General features: G+C 38.9%; 2 protein-coding genes across 5 annotated transcripts in view; both read right to left on the reverse strand.

Moving 5' to 3' along the window:
• The window catches only part of ndrg4 (NDRG family member 4), a 47,426-nt gene extending 41,329 nt beyond the window's left edge, over window positions 1–6,097 (reverse strand). Inside the window, exon 1 of one of the 4 annotated variants that reach the window (XM_055029278.1) lies at window positions 5,957–6,097. The gene's annotated coding sequence lies outside the window, so the exon portion shown is untranslated. The remainder of the gene's footprint in view (window positions 1–5,956) is intronic. The other 3 variants (XM_055029182.1, XM_055029446.1, XM_055029366.1) reach the window with 3 other exon arrangements.
• A 12,107-nt stretch (window positions 6,098–18,204) lies between these two features.
• On the reverse strand, window positions 18,205–21,019 carry gins3 (GINS complex subunit 3). The gene is made up of 3 exons (XM_055031093.1): window positions 20,781–21,019; window positions 19,798–20,031; window positions 18,205–19,114 (listed from the first exon to the last, which is right to left on the reverse strand). Exons 1-3 carry the CDS (start codon window positions 20,949–20,951, stop codon window positions 18,884–18,886), a joined length of 636 nt encoding a protein of 211 aa, XP_054887068.1. The 5' UTR covers window positions 20,952–21,019; the 3' UTR covers window positions 18,205–18,883.
• Window positions 21,020–22,828: the final 1,809 nt, after the last annotated feature.

A 22,828-nucleotide genomic window follows, 5' to 3' on the forward strand; every position in this document is an offset into this window, starting at 1 on the left:
AAATAAGGAATAAATATGGCAAAGTTTAGCTGGTCAACAACATGACTATGTTACAAAGTGGTTTATAATTAAATAAGTACAGATACAAATGCAAAACAAATTAAAACATGTAATCATGTGACCTCGTGAAAATTTTGAGGTATAATTTTAATGAGACAAATTTTCAATATTTTTAGTCTCTAGCTGATCATCTCTCTCATTTCAGAATCCTTCTATGTCACACCAAGGCCTCAACATCCTTCACTGCATCTACAAATCTTCTGTGTTTTTCCACTTCCTCTGAACCTTGCACTTCTGTAAAAGAGGAAACCGTATGTCCAATATACCCACTGTCCCTCCTATCTAATAGTTTGGAGTTACTGACTCCAAACTAAGCACTGGATCCTTTGGTTTGGCTTCATAATTGCAAATACCAGATAAAACCGGTACTATTTACATTTGTTGTTAAAATATTATTTTGAATGTTTATATAAACATAAACCAAGCTAAGTTTTTTTTTAACAGTTGCCTCTCTCATGGCGTCTTAAGTACTGCAATGCTTTTTTTTTTTTCTTTAGAGGTTTACTTGAACTGGACTTGATGGGTTTTTCATTGTGTCCTTGTCTTCCAGTTGATGCAGCACCATGGGTTCTTAATACGGTACTAATCTGACTGAAGCACCAATTCTGTTTTCTTTTTTTTTTTTGGTGTTCAGAATTATTATTATTATTTATTTTAATTCATTGATGGATATGATTTAACATGTAACTGCAAAATGTAACTTTCCAACTTAAAGTACAAGGTACAGACAAATTGTCCTTAGTTTCAGTGATGAGAGTAAATATAACTGGTTGCTTTTGACTACCCTTTAACTTTCCACATTAAACTATAGTTACGTTTTTGAGCAAAACAACACAGTCAGCATAAGTAAGATCTTTGACGTTGATAAAGCTTAGGTTTAGTTAGTGTTAGGTCAGGTTTGGTTTTGTTAAAAAAAAAAAAAGCCAACTCATTTGATAGCTTATTATCTAAACATACTTATACAGTTTTTGGTAAAATATTGAACATTAACGAGCAGTTTGTTTTAGTTTCGTATGTGTAAACACTGTTTTCAGTGTTTACACAAATGGTTGACCCTGCTGTGCCTGTCTTCATTTTAGAACAAGGCTTCCATTAGTGACCACTAAGTGTCAAAGTGCATAAAGTTAATATCAGGCTGGTTTGGTGCATCCTTCATCTAATCTATACACTCATTTGTAAACATCCAATATTTTGAAACACGTAAGGTATTATGTTTTCTTTAGAGCTGAAAATGGCTGGTTGTATTTCCTCAACAAAGATTTTCTCATATTAATAATTCAAGACAGTGTGGAACCAGTGCAGAATCAGTAGTTCCCTGCAGACTGAGACAGTAACCATGGACAGACAAGCACACAGGCTGGCATTCGAACACTGATGGCCAACAGTAATGGATAACACACACACACACACACACACACACACACACACACACACACACACACACACGCACGCACGCACGCACACACGCACGCCCACGCACACTGAGGGGGAAAACAACGCTTGTAAAAATGTGTAATGGCAGGAATTGCTGACATGCTCCATTTCATCTGAGTATAGCAATAACAGGAAATAAGAGAGAGATTCATCTGAAAATCTTTCGCCCAGTTGAGCTCCATATTCTTAAATTGAACTGAAAACTGCTCTGTGTTATAATTGGATTTCTTTAGCACTTTGACTGCAGTGCTATAAGCATTCATTTACTTGAATGAAATGAAGCAGAATGAAGGCAGCATTTACTAAGGCAATATTGACATTTGGAAAGCTTTCCAGAGAACATTGTTTTTATTTAGGTGTTATTCAGTCTTTTTGCCATACTGCAGTTCACCAGGCAGTGCAAATCTCCAATAGATACAGATCTGCTCCAAAAACTAACTAAGAAATGAATCTCTTTGAAAATTTGCTTTGTTTATCATACAAATGCAATCTCTAGCTATATGTCCTAATTAACTTTATTGCATTACTGTGTTGTGAAGGCCTGTGGCAGATCATGTCAAACCAATCACACGGATTAGATTGGTTTAGATTAGATTAGGATGCTGTTTTCCAGATTTCTTAACGTTTTGGCATAAAAAGTTCAACATTAACCCAAAGAGTGTCTTAATGAAACTACAAGACGATTCATTTAATTATGGCTTTTCAGAGTCGCTTTGGCTTCTGCTCCAACTTTGTCCCTCTGACACAAAAAAATGTTTGAAGTTCTGCCTTCTCTCTCTGCTCTTTAGTCTTGCTCTGCAGCCCCAAAGTCTCATTTTCAACTCCTGTGGGATTTGCAGCTGTAGTTCAGCTATTATTTGAGCTTTTGAGATGCTAAACAGCTGCTCCCAGTTGTAAAAACAATACCCTTGTTGCCACGGTTGCACATCATAGCAAATGTCTGAAAGTGTAAAATTTCCTCCACCTGAAAAGCCTCCAAATTCAGAGGGAAGAACTGTCCAAACAGAAAGTGCTTCAATCAAAGAAACGGAGGCAAACGTCTAAAAATAGAACAAATCAAAACTAATGGAACAGAGCTAGACCAACATGGGCGGCTCACATATGGTCACATATCCAGACTTTGATTAGGCCATTCTAAAACTTTCAGTTTTTTGGACTTTCTTGCTTTTTTCTCAGACTATTGTGCATCGACTTAAGTCCACTTAAGCATGGGGTCACAAATGATAAATGGCTTTATTTGAGCTGATGGTGGACATTCTCCTGCAGGATTTCCAACTTTTTCAAAAGGAATGTGCAAGATTTACAAAATTAAATAAACAAACAACCTGGACACATTTTTATTCCATGTGAATTATCCCACAGTCACACCTGATTAATAATAAAATTCAAAAGCACAAGCAAGATGGCCAGGGGCCCATCAGGACTGAACATTTAGAAGCAGTACTAAGTTGGCAACATAATAAGCGTTCAATGAATAAACAATCCGGGGAATGATTGGACTTCACAAAGCTGAAGTGGAGCCGGAAAGCAACGTGAACCTCACCCTGAAAATGACAGACAGAAAATTTTAGGATAACATCACCTGTCCTCTGAGCATAACCCTAATGCCTCTTGCGGCTATGAAATTATCTCTAAATACATAACTACGCCGTGACAAATGAGCTACTTCTGTACTAAGCATATTTGTTTAATTATTAGATAATGGTTCTCTAATGGCTGACGGCTGCATAATAAATATGCACAACACTGGTCTGCTTGGCAGAGTGAAACAGATGAACGGAAAATGCCATAAACAATTTCAGCCGAGCTGAATAAGGGGAGCGAGCGGGGGATGGGGACTGTGAGGCATATGAATGGTACGTTATTTTGGCTACAGTGGCTTTATAATCCTACGTACACGGTCTGCAGAAGGCTCAACGGACCCGAGCAGCCGGACTCGGAAGGGAAGCTCCTCGCCCCATCTATCAGCAAATACAAGAGACGAGATCTACTGCACTGCTGTTGGGGAAAAGATTCACAGGATTTCATTGGAAGACTTTGTGCAACAAAGCTACTAAACACACACAAAAGGTCACCCAACAGCCTGAAAAGAATCCTGTGAAAAACTTTTCTAACGAAGTTGAAGGTCAAAAATCTTTGCAATACAATCCCTCTCACTGAAACATTGATGCTTCCGAAACGGTGGGATTGCATTGTCCCACAACTGTGTTGAAGAACCACCGAAACCCAATTTGAGATGAGTATTCACCAACGAAAACAATTTCAACAGCATTCAAAGCAGATTACAGGAGAGCTCCCAAATGAAGTGAAGAAATCTGGGGGAAAACATCTTGCAAAGTGGAAAGCATTAGCATGCAGAACACGCTAATAACAGTGCTGCTCTTCCAGTGGCTCAGTCACAGTGCCAACCTCATTGTTTGGCTGTTCAGAATGCCACTGGGTGGGAGGGAGATGGATGTTTAGAGAGACTCCAAGGAGAGAGAAGATTTGCTTCGACATACAAAGAAGCAGAAAAACAGCAAGACTTACAAACGAGTAAATCCTTCGATGCCAGTCACAGTTTTCAACCCTTTACTCCTTGCATTTATTCACAAATTTATGCACAAAATAGCACTATTGCACAAAACTAAATATTAACAATGTGGCTACAGCAACATTAGAAAACAAAGTTGCGCTTTGTTAGTCAGTTCACAAATGTGCTGTTTATCTGATGAGTAAATAGTTTTCTTGGACAGAACATGATGAGAAAAACAATGTTTGCTTATGAGGCTAACATTGCTAACAGAATCAAAATTCCTCAAAATGTAGGTTTTTGTTATTCTGGTAAATTGTGATTTTTAGGTACAAAGTAGTTCTCCAAAACACAACAGTAACAACTTTATTAACTAAAATTACCAATATTAGCAACACCAGCAAACACAGCTACCTGAGTTAGCTTAATGGCTTTGCCAAAAAAAAGATATTTTTTTTTATCCTGTTAAGAAAACTAATGGTTCATTTTAGATTTGAGGATAAAAACAGCTAGTTTTTTTTAATAATTATTTTTGCACTTGATTGCAATGTGAAAATAACACATTTAGCATTTGCTCAGTATCCATTAAAAAATATTAAACAGGCCATTTCACATGTGAAAGTGATGTTAATATCCAAATGAAATATCTAATTTACTAAAAACAAAGCCAATAAAAATATTGTAGCATGTATTTTCCAACACATGCCTTTTCAGTAGCCCTCTGCAGACTGGGGCAAAAATAATGGTGAGAAGCCATTCCAGTGTACAACCTCATAAATATGGGGTGTGAGTCGGTCATTTGTAACTGTGCAAGCAAAGGAGCTTCAAACAGATCCACCCAGAATGAATTTTTCAGCTGGAGCGCAATTTGACACATTAATATTCACACAGGGCTCTGGATTTATCTGGTTTTCTAACGCTATGGTAAATCTCAATAGGGGCTTAACGGAGCTGTGACACAGTCCTAATTGATGCTGATGTGAGGCTGCTAAAAGAACAAAAAACAGGAGTCTGTTTTGCCTTTGTGGATCTATTAATAAAATCCAGATCAAGGAAACAGACCGCTCCCAAAGAGAAGACAGCCTCAACTTCAATGGGAGAAAAAACAGTTTAGAGACAAAACACTCACTGGATGCAAAAGAAAAAAAAGCAATTTTGGCAGAAGGTTATATTTCAATTATCCTTCCTTTCAACCATTAATGATTTGGTGACAGGATTAAAGCTCAATTTTGGCTCATTGATGTCATCTCTTCAACGGGTTCAGGCGGCAAAATTAAGATGCATGGTCTCATTTCTCCAAAGAACACCAGAATTTGCGTTTCAGAATCAGACAGGTGTCGCCAGGAGCATTCATGCTTTCGGACACGAGGCACCGCCATCCAAGCCTGCGCCAAATTCAATCAACTTTTATGACTTCCACCTACTGTAGAGGCATCATTCAGCTGCCTCACCCTGCGACAGCCAGACATTATTTTCTGCTCCGTTCTCAGTGACGTAAGCCCCTCAAGAGCGCAATATTTATGTGTGCATTTTGCTCTCACTCTTCAGCAAATGGTACCCTTTTGTTCCCTGCGGGGTCAACAAATTCAACCTGTCGACATTCCGTTCACGCAAATGCTGAAGCCGCCAGCGGGGGTGTGTAAACAGAAGTACAAAGCCTCAGCCTCGGTATTCACAGATTCTGTGCCAGAAGAAAAAAAAAAAAAAAAAAAACAAAGAAGGGAAAAACTGCTGTCCTCATTTTAACATCCTCCTCTTCCTGCTGCTGCTGTTGTCCTCTGACACAGAGAAGCCACCTCTCAAGGGAGGCGTCAAGTCTCAGTCATGGAAAAGGTAAAGGATAAATGCAAATTTTAAGCCATTTGAAGTGCTACAAAGAGATCCAGCCTCAGTATTACCCATTTTAAATGTTTAATTTAATACAAAGCTATGGATCAAAATTTACTGTACCTGTGGCGTAGCTCTCAGTGATCGTGGTTGGGTTTTTGTCCTTGTCTCTCCGTCTGCCACAATGTGGATGAGAGAGAGAGAGAGAGAGAGAGTGAGACAGAGAGGGGGCGTGTGTGTGTGCGTATGTGTGTGTGTGTGTGTGTGTGTGATTGGGGTTGCAGTGGACAAAAAGAGAGAGAATGGTATCTTCGTCACTCTGCCTCCCACCCCTTCCTCATGATAAACACAGAGCACGTGGCTTCACCAGCGATGCAGCACGTAAAGAAAATGAAGGATAAAAGGGAAGGACTTGACGTAAACAGATGAGCACAAAACGAAAATGAAAAAAAAAAATTTAAAAAGAAAGAAAGAAAAGAAATTGCACGGACCTCCATCTAATGGGTGTGGTCGGCTGCTCTGAATTGGCAAAGACTGAGATCACAGAATGTGCTGGAAATGTTCAATCTCATCAGAAGGGGGTGGCGGGGCGTAGAGGGGCTTCTCTGAATTGTGACACAAAATGACTCCATATCAGCTCAACTCATCCTCTCACCCACACGCAAACACACACTCAACACAAGCAGACCAGCTCAACAGCCTGTAGGCAAACGGGGGAACATTTTGTCTGGTCGGTGCTGCCGTCAAAGGATCTGACCATGTTTGGGCATGTGGGCCATGAAGTGACAGAAACACTGATAGCAGCATTTACATGTCTCTGTTAGACTGATTTCTTCAGCACAGTGGAAGATATCCACTGAAATATCCATCCTAAATACGTCTGGGTTCTTTTCTCACTGTAATTTTCCAGAGGTGAACGTGTGTTTGCTGATGTGAGCATCAGGGATGGACAGGAGAAGTGGAGCAGTGGAGCAGCTCTTCCAGACGTTTATTCACTGCTCGTCTGACTGTTCCAGACTGTCGTGCCCTTTAGGGACTCAGAGGACAGTCTGGGGTGATGGTCTGCCATCGCATAGTAAAACGGCTGATTCACAGCTAGTATCTGCAATTTGTTTTTTGGACCGATACAATCCAGTAAGGTTGGTAGCATCAGCTGCACCTTTCATGGCTTCAGGTACATCAGACACAAAGAGGGCAGGAGGAGGGGAGGCTCTGCATTTTCCTTCAGTAACGGTGAATGGTTTGTGGTTATTGGTTTTTCAGAAGTGGGGTGTATTATGCAGGAAACAGGATCCTGATAAATAATGAACTAAGGAGTCTTTAATATGTCGTCGGATTGGGCTTAGTGCTATAAGTATTCATACCAATTGAACATCTTCATGTTTTGTCACATTGCACAGAAAATGATTCAAGCGGTGTGCAATTCTGTTTAGCTTAAAATAGAAAGCATGTGGCACAACTTCACACCTACCAAAGCTTGCACCTGACATTTTTCTAACTCTGGATTCTGGTACTTCTCCTGCTTTCTTGTTGTGCCAGGAAGGAAATTTACTTTTACTTTTCAAACTCAGATTAATCTAAAAATTTCAAAGTTTTTTTCTCTCACAAGTTTTTATCTTTTGGAGCTCAGAAATGGCTTTGTTTTTTGTTTGTTTGTTTGTTTTTCATTAAATAAAATTTAAAAAAATTATGGTGGAAATTCATTCCTTTTTTACATGCCGTCCTAGATTTTTGTTTCCTATTCAATTTTTTTCATCTTAACAGAGATAAATGCCTTTTGAAATGTTATGGCTTTCACCTTTTTGGTCATAAATTCTTGTGAAAGGCTTTGTGTAGCTGGAGTTGATGGAAACGTGACATATGAATAAACTTTCCCTTGATCTAATGATCCAACACAGAGATCCATTTGCCCTCTTTTAAATAGAAGAAGAAACAGATACACTCAGTTTTTCCTTATCTGTTTTTAAAAGATAACAAAGACTAGATGACTGAAGCTTATTCAGTTGGATGTCGCAACTGGATATTAACCCTGAAATCATTTGGATGAATAGATTGGATGAAAGCAAACTATCACTGAACTTCTAAATTGCTCCAAACCTCATATCAAAAATGTATGGGCAATACTGTAAATTGCTGCCTGTGTCAGAAAACATTTAATTCAAATATGCTCCACAAATTAAGGAGATCAGTCAAATATTGAGGCTGCTGATGGATACTAAAAGCTTGTTGTTTCTCCAACTTGTTAAGGGTTTTTACCCAAATATTATTCAGGGTTGTTGTACATAGACCAGCCTGTACATATTATTTTGACTCTGTGTTGACAAGATAAAATTGCCAATAGACTGGTGTAATAAATTCTATATTTTAAATAGTTGGAGATATATGTTGTGCAACAGTCCAAATACATATTTTAAAGCATTTTTTTACAGTGCATTCTGCACTGTACCAATTCATAATAAGCATCATCTTAAGTCACATCACAAGATTAGCAAATCCAATTTACATCCAATCACATCAAATCTGTTTGACCAGAAAAAAAAAAAACACATCAAAGCTATTCACACAATAAACTACTATAGTATACTATAACTATGGCTATAGGTAAATAAACAAAAATACTATTCATAAAAGGCTGCTAAGTTTTCAACATATCATGCAAATAGGGAGGTGATATAGAGGGATCAGATTGTTTTATTTACTATGGGTTAAATAGGTGTAATAGTTTATCGTTTTACAGAAAAACCTAAACCTTTCCCATTCCTGGCTGCAGACTCCTAAATAAGGAATAAAAGATGGTCTCTGCTTTAAACACAACATTTTTGTCGCAAGTCCTGAAGTGTCACCTTTATGCGTGAATGAATAAATCCTCTGCCTGGCATGTTTGATGTCCCGGTGCCTGTAGCACTCACCAGCATTTTTTAATTCCCAGGATGGGGTTTAGTGAAGTGGATGGTAGACAGTTTCTTAAAATACAAAAAAATAAAGTAGAAAAAGACAAATACTAAAAATGGACTTTTAGGAGCTTTGTTACCAGTGACATGCAATAATACTTATTGAACATGCATGTCATATTTAGTATTTAGTCTTTCTGATTGGTCGTGAATGGTGAGACAGGAAGTACCATGCTGCACTGATAGGGGACAGTGCTGAGCCCCATTGGCACCGTGGGCAACAGATGCTCTTCTTCTCCTGGGCGATTATCTCCATTGAAGCAGCCACACAGTTAAAAACGAAAGCAAACAAAAACAATTTTACTCTACAGAGTGTTTGAGATATCTGTGGCGATAGATGTAGGCTTCATATACAAACAGAGCTAAAATCATACACCATTTTCAATTCTAGTAGAAAAGAGAAATTAACAAAATAAATACATTGAATGTTTGAATGGTTTAATTTGACTGTACATGAAATATTCTTTTATTCTTGCTATCATGTTGCTAAACAGTATGAAACTGATTAAAGCTTAATTTAAAGCTTTTAAATGGATAAAAAAAACTTTTGTCTTTGACAAACTGAAAAAATGATCTCTGTCTGAGGTCAAGTTTGTTCTGGACTTCTACTCTTTAGTTTCCTGAAGATGTCAGCAGGTAAGTGGTCCACACAGCCAAAAAAAAAAAAAAAACATGGTCTCAAGTTCAGACAGAAGAACTGCACTGACAAATACAGAATAAGTGACAAGCAACCAACGTCCCAGTGCAAATTTATAAAGACTTTCAGGAGACCTATTGAGACATCGAAAAAATGTCAAAAGACCACAGACAGTTTTGACAGCATGGGGAGTAAAGTAGAAAGAAATAATGGGTGATATATAATTGTTTCTTTTCATCGATAAATTATCCTCTAGCGAAGTGAGAGCAGACCTTTTCAACAGTTTTGATGTGTGTCACAGCACTGGAACTGCAGATTTGGTGTACACCCCAGACTCCGGTGACAATGCAGCACTGATTTTTATTAGACCTGAGTGTTGCCTCTTATGAAACAGATAATAACATTAACCTCGTCAACCTTGACCAGGAGGCTATTACTGGCACGGCTCAGCAGTGGGTCCCCGCATGTTCTCAAAAATGTCATTTTTCACATTAACAAGGATTCTTCTGGTCTTCTGCCACCCTCGTTTAACCCAGTTCAAATCGTAACGTAATCTTTTAAAATGTAGTTGATTGTAAAAAATGTGAACTGGTAAAAGCCAAGCTGTGGTGACTTTTGTAAAGTCAGTGACGCGTCTCAGTATTCCTTACTCCTGAGAAATCATTTGGTGACTGTAGGGAGAAACAACTAACCTTCAACAAGTTAAAAAGAAAAAAAAGTACTCTTCTGACAGGATAGAAAATGGGACGAAGACGAAGACACAAAAGCCTCAAACAACAATCAAAAACAAAGATAAAAGCTGCATCTAAGCTAATATGGCAGACTGGTGTTTTTCTGGGGTCCAGTTAGGGACCACCAAAGACTATTTCAAGCATGTTTGTTAAAATCTAAAGAATATATAACAAAACAAAATTACACTTTCACAGGCAAAGGGTTTAAAACACTTTTGAGCATTAACATTCTGTTGACATTCATTTCTCCATGTGTAATTATATTTACATATGCATATCTGTGGTTGTATGTATTTATGAGTGTATGTGCACACCTGGATGTATATGTTTTGTAAATATATATTCGTATGTGTAGGTGACAACCTATACATACGTAATTATATGAAATTATATGTTACATTTAATTTGTGCACATATTGATATTTGCAAATTTATAGTTTAGCTTGTTATGTTGTATTTCTCTTCACTCTGCCGTTCTTTTTACTCTGTTTTTAACTTCTGTTAGTTTTGTTTCGCCACGACATCTTCAATTTTCCACTTGCTATATTAATAAAGGATTGTCTTATGTTATAATGAATTCAAATCTTTGATTTTCTTCTAGTAAGACTGAAATTTGACATTGGTTTGGTTTTAGAAACAAGCAAAATTTAATTAGAGTTGCTTGTACCACCTTCTTACTTCTCATGTATCTTATCTCAATTATTTTTCACCCATCGTTGCATTCCATTGACAAAAATGTTCTTAAGTTTTATTTTGCTGCGATGAAAACTGTGGCGCAAACCGGGAAGCAGAGCCCATTAAAACTGTTCACGCTGGTCAGTCCCCTCACAGCGTGAAAGTGTCCCATTACAGTTCTGAAACTGGACCGCCACAGGCTCAATCTCTGCAATTCCACAGCGTGTCCATCAGCAGCCATGTATCCGCAGAGAACTGCCTGCAGCGAACAGGACTTTACCATCTCACTGAAAAGCACTGCAGACTGTATCAGCTGAATGCCAAAACCGTAGGAAAAGCGGTTAGGAGTCAGTCAGTAATGAAGGACGCTACAGTGTGAGGTTGCTCTGGTCAAAGGTCGAGAGGTGAGATGTTCTCGAACCTGCTGACAGCAGCTTTTTCTTCTTTTTTTTTTTTTACATGTTGTCATGAAGGATTGTTAGATATGAGAGGGCACATGTCACAAAGGTTTTAGATCGAACTCGAAAGCCCGTGTCCTTCACTGCCCAGAAAATTGGACACGGACTGTTTCTCAAAGGAAGCTTCAATCTCTCGCATGAGAGCAGCAGCTTTCTCACTGCAGTCAGTCACCTATAATAATTTAATACTGCTATTTCTCACCGAGAATTGAAACATCACTTAAACGCCACTTAATTACGGTAATACTTTCGTCCTGTTATAATTTAACAAGTAAAAATAAATTGACGCTGCTATTTATAGTAGCTTTCTTGTTTAGGGGAAGTGAGCTAAGGTAAAATAGCCAGATATTTGAGCCAAAGTTATGAATGATTGATTGTTGAGCACCAGGAGAGAGTAAATTATATTTTTTTGCACTCCTGGACACTCAAACAAAATGATGTATTTTGGGACTAAACAAGTGCATTTGCATGATATTTCCCTTTCAAGGACCAGACTCAGTAAAACTGCCTGACCAAATCAAGTGTTTTACTCAAAAGCAATTTCCATACAACAACTTCCTCCTGACCACCAAGAAGACAGAAAACACCATACGAGCAAACAGACTTTGAAACAAACCTTCACCGCCATATTAGACAATTGTCACACTCCCAGATGGTCAACAGGTGACCAGAACATCACCTCACACAGCTTTGTGCTTTGTGATCCTGACGGGTAGAGTGGAGCCAGCTGAGCCCAGTTGGATGTGACTTGAGAGGCCCTAGAGTGTGTTTGGAAAACATCTTGGTGTTCCTCCCGGATCTGTTGTTGCTGCAAACCAATCTTTAAGCAGGAGGCAATGTATCCAAAGAGTAATTCAAAGATTTGGAGGCAATAATGCTCTATTGCCTGAACAAATGCAACCCCATAAAAAATTTGCACACTCACTCACCTGCACAAAGAAACCATAAATGTTCAAACACAGTGGATCTGACTTAAAACTCCGTGTGGGGCTGTCAAATGTCCCAAATGTTCACTCCTATTGAGCGAAACCTAAAAAGCTTTCGCTCAATACAGTGACACCACAGGAGAGCGCAGTGTGTTGGCTGCTGACAGACAGACTGACCCCTGGGAGGACCGAGCCACTGTTATTATTAGAATGACTCATCACTCGGTCATACTGCAAAGTGGCCTCTATAGATTTAACAGGCTGTGAGAGTCTGCATGAAAGATGCATGGAAAATAAGGGCTATGAAAGTGAGCTGCTCATAGTGAACTCTGTATATAACTTTGAATTCCTCAGATGTTTCTATAATGTACATTGAGGAGTGTAGATATTCAGTGCCTGAATATCGACCAATGCCAGCATGGCACCTCAGCCACAGGGATTACATGTCAACGCTATGTGTGCACAGGCTACATTTTATAGCCGCAGCCCAACATAATCCACTAGAATAATAAACCACCATGACATCAAAGCTTGTGCATATTCCTATAAGCCTGCAAAATTATTTATGCATTTATAAATATTTTACTCATATGCGCCTAATTAACCAGCCACAACGGACTCGTTTGTGTCCACTTTCTAATCCAGCGTGGCGTCCATCGGGTTGGCATGAATTCAGGACCAGTTGAGGACAAGATGATTCATGATGTTCTCATACATCAAATTTCAGACCTGCTACAGACACAAGTTTTTATAATGGTGGTTTTTATCAGAGGCTTCCAAGGAGCTGCCTATTTTTTCCTCCCTGCTGCCAGCCACCTGCTACAGATAATAAGGCGAGGCCAACAGAGCACGGCCCCCCCACCCGCCGGTCCCCACAACATGCCATTGAACGAGCTGTTGCTCAAGCCGAAACCAGGGGAGGAGGGCTTGAGAGGGAGATAATATTTATTTGGAGAGCATAGCGGGGGCGTTGCCTCAGATACAGCTAATCTTCACACCTCGTTGCTGAGATGTGTCTGGCTGCTGCCTTTTTTTTTTCCTTTTCTTCTCCTGTTCCCCTCCTGCTGTGTTTCGACTCATCTCTTCAGACTTCCTGGCTGTCTTTTTTTTTCTCTCTCTCTCTCTTGTTCTCCCCACCTCAGGGACATCAGCTTAAGGGGCAAAAGGGTGGTGCAGTAGAAAAAATAATGGAGATATTATTATAAGTCCATCATATTATCATGGAATTATAATGATAGTGAACTGATAATGAGAGGAGTTTGTGCCTTGAGCTTTTTTCCTGTATTTAAATGTTTTACGTGTTCAGGAGCCACGTCGATCATAAAGTCCTTTGATAAAAGTTTTCTCAAGCTCACCCCAGAACTCACTCCCTTGGCCTAGTCAAAGTCACTGACATTAAGATGCTTTGGAGTGATTTTAAAGTGGGATGAACATCCACGAAAGCCCTCAAATGTCTTGCAGCTGTAAGTGAGGGGTGGGACAAATGTTCCTCAGGACGCTGGTATCCAGCTACCAGCGTCTCATTGAAGTGATTTCACCTGAATGGGGTGAAATTCAGCTGAGTCATAACCTCTTCATCAACTAGAAAACACATTTTGCTCAAGTCTTTTGAGTAAAACCAGGTAAAATGAGTAAAACCAGATTAAATGAGTAAAACCAGGTTAAATTAGTAAAACCAGATTAAATGAGTAAAACCCAGTGTGCCGTACTTTTAACCTGGTTTTAAATGAGTAAAACCAGGTTAAATGTCGGCGTGTTTCATGTCAATAAGCTAGAGGTTTCTCTAATTCGCTCTACAACGCGTGTTCTTCTTGTGCCTGTGCAGTTTTTATGGTAGCATTTCTAATAAATCGAAAAGATCTCTAGGAACGGACCTTCATAATCCGTCCGTTCCTATTTTTTTTCTGTTTGGCTCCAGACTTTCTCCCCGTTAGGAATACAAGCTGCAAGTCATGAACTCTATTTTCTTAGACTAAGATGTTTTAGGAATGCGCTTAATCAGCTTCATATCATTATCTTTTTTTTAAATTGGTGACTGGTGTCCTAATACTTGTTATTAATATGGACGAGGTGAGCTTTAAATATTAAGCTTCATCTTTTTATAACGAGCCGGTCTCATTTGGCCCATAACAATTTTAAACGTGCAAGCGGCAAAAATATCTAATGTTTAAATTTGAAGTCTGACCTTCCTGCCCCTGTTTGAACTGCTGAGACCCTGTTAATTAAATATTCAGAGGTCTTGGTACTTTTGCTTTCATGTTTGAAAGTATGTTTAATAGATTCTTTAATTTGTCAAAAAAAAAAAAAAAAAAAAACTGTGAGCAGTTTTATTTCTGCTGTCTATGTAAAAATTCATAGTTCTAAGGTTTTAAATCTCCAGAGTTTTTATTCCTGGTTTAAGAGCTGCAAGGAGACTTTGTGACGTAAATACCGTTGTGATTTATGTCAACCCGTACGGCACACTGGGAGACACTGTGAATGATCTTTCAGTGTAATATTGGCAGAAATGTAAATTAAATTACAATTCAGGAGCTTGTAGGTGAAGTTGAGAGACAAAAAGTGAGCGTTGGGCTCTCCTCAGTATTTTCTTGCGCATGTGAAAGCTTTTCCAACAAATACCAAATGTCAGAGGCCCTTAAGGAAGCCAGAAGCCAGAAGCAGGATTGGTGTCTGGTATGTCAGCTTTCTGGACGCTCGCCCTCAGTCTGCCCTTTGCTTCAGCGAAACCTTTGGCTGAGAGGATGGGCATAATGGATCTGCTGTCAGGCAGGAAGGTGTCGATCTATGGAAATAAATCAAACTCATTAAAGTTACAAGGACTGTGATTTGTTCAGTACAGTTATGATACAGGTGCTGAAATAAACCTCTAATCTAGACGGACAAAATAGTGTGCAACTTGTTCTGGAGTACAGCAAATCACAATAATTATGGGAGGGCACAAACATTTCATAGAAAAAAGAATTCTTCCGTGAGATTTCTTGCTTCTTACTTGAGAATGAGCTATGCATGCAGTAATTTAATGAAATAAACAAACACATATCTGTGGCATTTGTCTATCGAGCCATACTATATCTGGATAGATGGATGGACGGGCGGACGGACGATTTACACCAAATATTTAATCCTCCTGCCGACACGTTGCAAATAGCATCACTCTGCCAGCAGTGATGTGATGACTGCTTCCTGTTTGGTCCTCTGTCAGGGTCAATGGTGACAGCCCAGAGGGAATGTCAATATTTACATAACCAGTGACCTACCATCCAAATCCATCATCTTACCCTTGTTCAACACGACGCCATGCTGCCAGGATCCAGCCACCCTCGCACTCTGGATGACTTTACACAACCATTAAACAAAAGGGACATTTTTGCAATAGTAGAATATTTACAACACAGAGGTGAAAATGTTCCTGAAAATGAATATTTAAGTGATTTGTGTCATTTTCCCTCTAATCGACCTACTACGAAGATTTGATTCACTGCATCAAATCATCTTCATTTATTCAAGATGATTCCTATGACACCATATCTAAACAACTTGTGTGTTTTATTTATTGCAGGCATTGTTCATGCACGGTAAGCCCAGATTTTGTCTTCCAGATGTGTGAACATGTTGCAGATTGCGTTATTGTGCATCGCTGGCCTGCTGGTTCAGCCGGAAGATTGATTTTTTTATTTATTTTTTTAATGTAATTAGTTCCACTTATGTGCCTCCTGATGTTAAAAGTCCAAAATTTCAAAAGCCAACACCAAGAACAAGAGCAAACAAGACAGTGTGTATTATTGCAATGAATGGCACGTTCAATAGTAGTAATCTCCTAACTTGAATATATATTGGATCACAGTTAAAAGCTGTCATTTCACTTTTCGTCACGTCTTCACAGTTCAAACATGCACTCTGTACATATGTGAACCCCAGCCCAAACGAGCCCCCATGGACGGCCATTTTCTATGTATGGGAATAAAAATACCTATGCAACATTTCAAAAAGGAACATTTATAAATCTTGTTAGGTCGGAAACTTAAGAGATTAACGCGAAAGAAAAAATATAGAACATTTTGTAATGTCTGCATCTGCAGGGACGCAGAAAAGTTTCATTCGTATCGTTAAAAAAAAAAAAAAGCAGCAATAGGAATGATGAGTGCTGTAATCTTATGATGCTGGAATAATTTTTCTTTCTTTTTCTTATGGTTTATGCTGATGAGGACCAGCTTGCATCACATGTGTCCAGAGCCGGTAGCTGAGGTCATGTGATCAGGACCTGCTGGCTGTGCGTCACACCAGCCGGAAAACTGAAGGAACCGAACTAAAACTCTACCACTGAGTCCACAATCTTTGAACGCTGTTGTTTTTGATTTTTTTTTATATATAAAAACTAGCTTTTACGTAATTTCACAAAGTTTCTTGGTTTATGTCAAAACACTTTGAGATCATTTTATCATAAAAGTGGCTGTAAAATTTTCCATATTAAAGCTCAGAACCGTCATCTTTCAGTAATGAATGGCATTGATTGTTGAGAATTGCTGTCAAATTATATCTATATTTAGTCCTTTAGTTTGCTGAATATTATTACAGTAGCTGGCCTGTGGTTGTCATAGAAATCGCCATATAAATGATAATGCAATACTGCTAAAACTGAACTATTCTAACTATTAGGGTTTTTAAAACATTAAATTGGATTAGAAATGTGTGATGTTAAGAATTAGGCACAATTTGGCAGACATAAGACAAATTTAAAGATTCTACAGTTTAATTTTCAAGGTCCAGTGAAAACTGTCACATTTCTCAAACCAATAAATCTGTTTTTTGTTTCTTTCTTTCTTTTTTAAAGAAGCTTAAAATATTAAAGGACAGTTTTAAATAAGAAAAAAGTGAATTTTGTGCTCAGAATAAACAAAAATGCCATTTTCTAATACCTCATCAAATAACTTGTTAATTTGTCATCTACTCTCTGGAGAGCTGCAAAAACAAAGCACAATGAGGATTAACTCCAAAAAATAATGTACTTGCGGTTTTGTGGAGCATGTTCTGTAAATGCATTCAGAATGAAATATTTTCTCAATAACTCGGACATTGTGTTGTGTTTGTAACCCAGTGACACATTTTAGCAGCATTTGGTGCCTGGCAGGTGGTCATTTCTGACTCCCCACAACAGTTGGTGATTTAGAAGGGACCTCAATCTGCACACTGTGAACAGGCTCCACTGTATTCATTACATGGAGCCGCTTCCTGGGTGAAAATCACAAAATACAAGAACATGCACATTAATTACTTCTTTCATAGTTTAGAGCTCTTATGAATGCTGAAATCATTCATAAGAGTTAAAAAAAAAACATCAACTACTATCTCTAGTCTTTGTTTCTGTGCGGATTATCTAACTGATTCGAAGGTTTTTTACAATGTATTACACTGAACATTTAAGTAGGTGATACAGGCATTTTTAAACCTTAAATGTGGAAGAAATTCTCATTTTCATTTTTGAAACATGCACGTTTCATGAGCTCTTTCTCAAGTAAGTTGTTTCTTCATATAATTTCCACTGTAGAATGCTGGGATTTATGCACCCGGATGGGACTTTGGTAATCCAGAAGGGATTAAATCTGCACAGCTTCTCCTACAGATCCAAAATCAATGTTAAAATATTCAAGCTGCTTTGTTATCAAAGTACTTCTTAAAAGCTGGGAATTTACAGATTGCCAAATTATGTCTGGAATATTGGAAAAAGTGTCTCATGAAAGACATTTTGCCCCAGATTTGAATTCTCCTTGCACAGAAATGGAAAAAATAAACAAATAAGTTCCTTCGATGGGAAGCAACCCCACAAATGGATGAATCGGGGTGCGTCTCGGGTGCAATCTTTAAAGTCAGATAGCTGATCGTCTGGGAACTGAGGAAATTACCTCTTAAATGCAGGACAAAGCCTGTGAATTGAAGCCAGATCCGACCTGTCAGAGTGATCCGAGGTTATCCGTTATCAGCCACAATATCAACACTGGAGATTACACGCATTATTTAATAAGGATATTGACCAAAAGTCTTGCATTCTCAAATCCATTTGCTGCTAAAGTTGAACAAGCATTCATGGCAAAACAGTCAGCTCACTTTCCTACAGCTTACCTCGCCTGAATTTAAACACAATTGATTCATTTGTCAGAGCTGAAAATAAAAACAAAAAAAAAAACCTCCCGAGCAAAATTTGGTTTGGGGTCTTCTTCATCACACTAGACAACTGGAAAACTTTAGGATCGCTGCTGTGGAGAAAAACATCTGGACTAATATTGTTAGCCTCTCAGAACTGCAACGCAGCAGAAGCAGTAAAGGCTGCTTAAAGATCCATGACTGATTTTGTTAATCTCACCTTTGCTGTTTCTTTTACAATGGGATGTGCTTTATTCCATATTGGTTTCATCACTAAATTTTGACTGATTTTAGGGCAAATTAAGAAGGGCTTCAATGTAAAGAAAAGAAAAAAACTGTAAAACTTTTACTTCTTATACATAAAAACAATATTTATACACTAAAAACCTTGCTGATCAATTATCAATTAAACATATCTACATTTCAGCCAGGGTCCTTGTCCCTCTAGTCTCTTTGGGTCAAGTGTGGAGGAGGACGTGGTCCTGACTAAATCTGCTCCTGAGAGTCTGTTGACCCGATACCAGCGGGCCGAGGTCAGGACTGGACATCGACGAGCTTCCTCTTGCGGTAGTTCAGAACCAGGCTGGAGGCAGTGAGCTGTGCGGCCTGGCCCTTCTCCCAGTCCTGGAAGCCGTTCAGGCCGTTCTGACCGGACCTGAACAGAACCTTCTCCAAGCAGTCCAGTCGCCCCACCAGCGCAGACGTGTCTTCATTGTAGGCATTCTGAGAGGAGTCCATCGTTCGCCTAAAGCGGCCGATGAACGTCTGGAGGGACGACAGAGTAAGGTCATGATTACAGTTCTCAGTTAATTCATTTTAATATGAGTGATGCTTTCTTTTTTTTTTTCTTATTTTTTTTAAAGTCGGTCCCATGTGGTGATTTGTTTAAAAATGTTAGAAGCAAAGTCGCTCACAATAAAATGTATTGGCTTGCTGCACCCTCTAGTGGTGATTGAGGTCAATAACGCTGCTTTGCCTTCTGACGTTTAGTTAAAAAGGAAATGGAGCAGAAACAAAATGGTCCTTTATCGTCTGGACCGTTTAAATGACATTTTTATTTCAGACGCAGCCAAGAGGAAACTTCCAGGTTGTTTACTATTACACCTTCTAAATTTCAAATTTACAGGTTAAATTAACGATACCTCGCTCATGAACTGAAAAGATAAGACAATGCCAGCTGTTTGTGGCAGTGAATAAAATATGCTGCTGTGTACGCTTGGTAAATTGTAAAATAATGAAAAAAACTATTTGGTTTCTGTCCTCATCAGGAGTAAGCAGGTTTATCTCGTCACCCAAAGACGTCCCACCTCATCTCAGACAAATAGAAATCACAGCAAATGGCATCTAATCAGTGTCTGATTGGCAGCGTTTACGGTTGCCCACTGGGGATTATTTTCGGAAACGGACCCGTGCTGGCAACTACTGCACTTCCTCCCAGGGTCTCGTACCTGTAACAACGTCTTTGCGATGTCTGGGTTTTCTGGACTGTCGAAATGCAGCATCTGGGAGCCCAAGCCGTAGTAGTAGGGACCCATCTTATGCAAGTCCACCACGTTGGGGTCCGCTGTGAACACGGTCCTCCAGCCCTCCTTGTAGATTTTAGGAAGCTCCACAGACAACACCTTCCTCTTCTTCTCATGTAGACCCTTACAGAGCCATAGAGGAAGCTCCATTTTTGAGCCCTGAAAGGAAAGAGAGAGCGCTTAGGAAACAGGCCGATGTGTTCATGAAGGCAAATGAGCCACATGCAAATACCTTAAGACTTACGTTCAACTCTTCATGATACTCAGTCATTTATTTTTAAATATGTGGTTGATTCTGTGCTTTGTGTTTTTCTCTGTGCTTAACATGCAAGGGACAGGGTTTGAACTGGTCCGTCACAAAGATACATAAAGCCAAGAGCAGCTCAGTCACTGATGGTCCTAATATTCATGTTTTTGGATTGTGGGAGAAAATAAAATAAATAAATAAATAAATAAATAAATAAAGCATGAAATGCCACACAGAAAACACCTGACCATTATCTGAACCTGCGACCTTCGAACTACAAGGCAACAGTGTCATGTTTGAATCCAACACGATTGGATTCATGTGTTGGATTCACATTCAATCAGTTCATTAAACCACAATTCCTTGTGGCATAAGCAAACACAAAGAACTGTGCAATGTCAATAAATAGGTTCATTCTTTATCAAGCGACAAACTTCCCAAATAAGTTGCGTTTTGATTCAAAGTTAGGCAAAGAAGATTAAACTTCTTTAGGGAGTAGTGTTTATTTATTTAGCACAGTGAATGATTAGTTAAAACCACGAAAACACTGAATTGATCTCCACGAGACGTCATTAAAGCAGATAACAAAAGAAAGACAGTGATTTAGAGATAAATGCCGAGCCATAGGTTGTTGTAATTCATCGCAGCAAACTCAGCTGACCTCCGCGATGTCCTGCGAGTCTGCAGACTTCTCCAGAAACCCAAGTCGGGGGAAAACGCACTCCGTCCGCACGGGCAGCCTCTCCTGCGAGAGCAAAATGTCGTCGAGAGACAAAAAGTTGTCCTCCATCCCCACACCGGGAGGTACGGGGAAATAAGACGGTGTGTCCATGTGAGTGAATGTAAAACCAAAGGTAGACGCGGAACGGAATGAAAGCTGTTAAATTCTCCCGTCTTCCACCACACTTCCTGTTTTTTTTGGCGCCGGAACAAAAGAACCAATCACAACGCTGCAAACAAGCGCAACAAAGAGACGGTGCGTTCCAGTTACCTCGGAAGTTTGAAAATCATTTCTGAAAATTGTGTCACACGCATCTTCGTCTTGGAAGTTGGAAATTCATTAGAAGGTACTAATAAAGAACTATATTGAAAGTGTTATTCTGTGCATATTTACTTATTGTAAAGGAGAATGTTTAAAAATGTCTTACGCAGTGAGCTGGATTCATAGTTGGAAGGTAACACTGGTTCAAATTCAAATATGACTCCTTCTAAAGGTCAACAAAATAATGGGTTTTCATTGACATTTCTGACAGCTTGTAAAAAAGACTGTGATACACATTTTAAGTATAATTTGTGAACATTTTTATTGTAGCATTCAAATTCATAAAGATCAATTCACTGATAAAAGCATGTGCAACACATCGTATTGCAGATGCAATTGATTTTCCAACTAGAAAGTTGTTAAATTGGAGAGATGTAATTCCCACATCAGACAAACAACTATACCAAAATAAACTGAACAAAACAAAGATAGATCTGATGAGATATACATTAAATCTGTATATTTAAGGTTTACAAAACACGCGGTTGGGCTTGGAGGTTACTCTGGGATTTCTCACTTTCCAAGTCAAATATTTGATGCTGTTTTGGGTATTTCCAACTTTGAATCAAGAAAATAAGTTGGATGTAAAGTCATTCTTAGATATGGAAAACACCTATTGACTGAATTGAGCTCTGAACTTATACAGTACAATATCAAATTGACTTCTGTGATACGTAATTTGCATTTTCTATATTGCAAAATATTTGAATGAAATATTATGTTATTGAATATAAATAGCATATTATAAAAGGGCAATTTTCATGGTTATTTAATCAACAGAATCAAAATACCAAAATAAAATCACGTGTAATAATATTTTTGACCATTAGAGGCCAGAATATCACCATGAATAAAAATAGGGTCGCCTTATAACCAGTTGAAACTTTTAAACTGTAACCAATATGTGAACTGTAATTATATTAGAAGCATAAAAAGAAGGCACAACCACAACTAGCTAAAAGTTAGACAGCAAATTCAACCTTGAATTTCCATCCAATTAAAATGCAGCACTTGTCTCATCGCCCTCACCTTCTCTCTGTCACTTCTGATTACATTCATCAGCTGACAAACGAGGAACGACAGCAAGTCCAGACTGTAATATTGTATTTCTCCTTTGTTGGGGTAAAATCGGTTCACAAATCTTGACGACAGCGAAAACAGTTCAGTCATTTTTCTTCTTTTGACATTGTTGATTCTCAGACTCATCCATCAGACCCCACATTAAGGTCATCAGACAAGTGGGCCAACTTCCACCTCTACAGAGTGAGTGTTTCTTCATGACTCAAGAAATTAAACAGCTCATAAATTATGAGTATTCAAATGACATGAGGCTAGAATTAATAACTGGGTTCCCGGCTCAGAGCTGTCTGTCTCAGTCGTGTCCTTGGGCAATACACTTCACCCGCCCTGCCTGCTGGTAGTGGTCAGAGGGCCCACTAGTGACAGTGAATGACAGCCTCGCTTCTGTCAGTCCGCCCCAGGGCAGCTGCAGCTTACCACTGTCAGTGTGTGAATGTGTGCATGGACGGGTGAATGACTGGATGTCGTGTGAAGTCCTCTGGACTACATAAAGCACTACGCTGCAGCGTCACCGTTTACCATAAGGGCTCTCCGCTTATCTCTACCAAGGTCCTTGTAAGCAAGGAATGAGCTGTAACAGCATCATG

The sequence above is a fragment of the Poeciliopsis prolifica genome, unplaced genomic scaffold, assembly GCF_027474105.1.
Source record: "Poeciliopsis prolifica strain line A6 unplaced genomic scaffold, Auburn_PproV2 SCAFFOLD001, whole genome shotgun sequence".
Lineage (NCBI taxonomy): Eukaryota > Metazoa > Chordata > Actinopteri > Cyprinodontiformes > Poeciliidae > Poeciliopsis > Poeciliopsis prolifica.

Coding starts and splice junctions, on each gene's coding strand:
- gins3 (XM_055031093.1), bottom strand. CDS start 20,951: ATGGACACACCGTCTTATTTCCCCGTACCTCCCGGTGTGGGGATGGAG. Junction 20,032..20,780: donor ACTCGCAGGACATCGCGGAG/GTCAGCTGAGTT, acceptor CTTTCCTTTCAG/GGCTCAAAAATGGAGCTTCC. Junction 19,115..19,797: donor TCGCAAAGACGTTGTTACAG/GTACGAGACCCT, acceptor TCGTCCCTCCAG/ACGTTCATCGGCCGCTTTAG.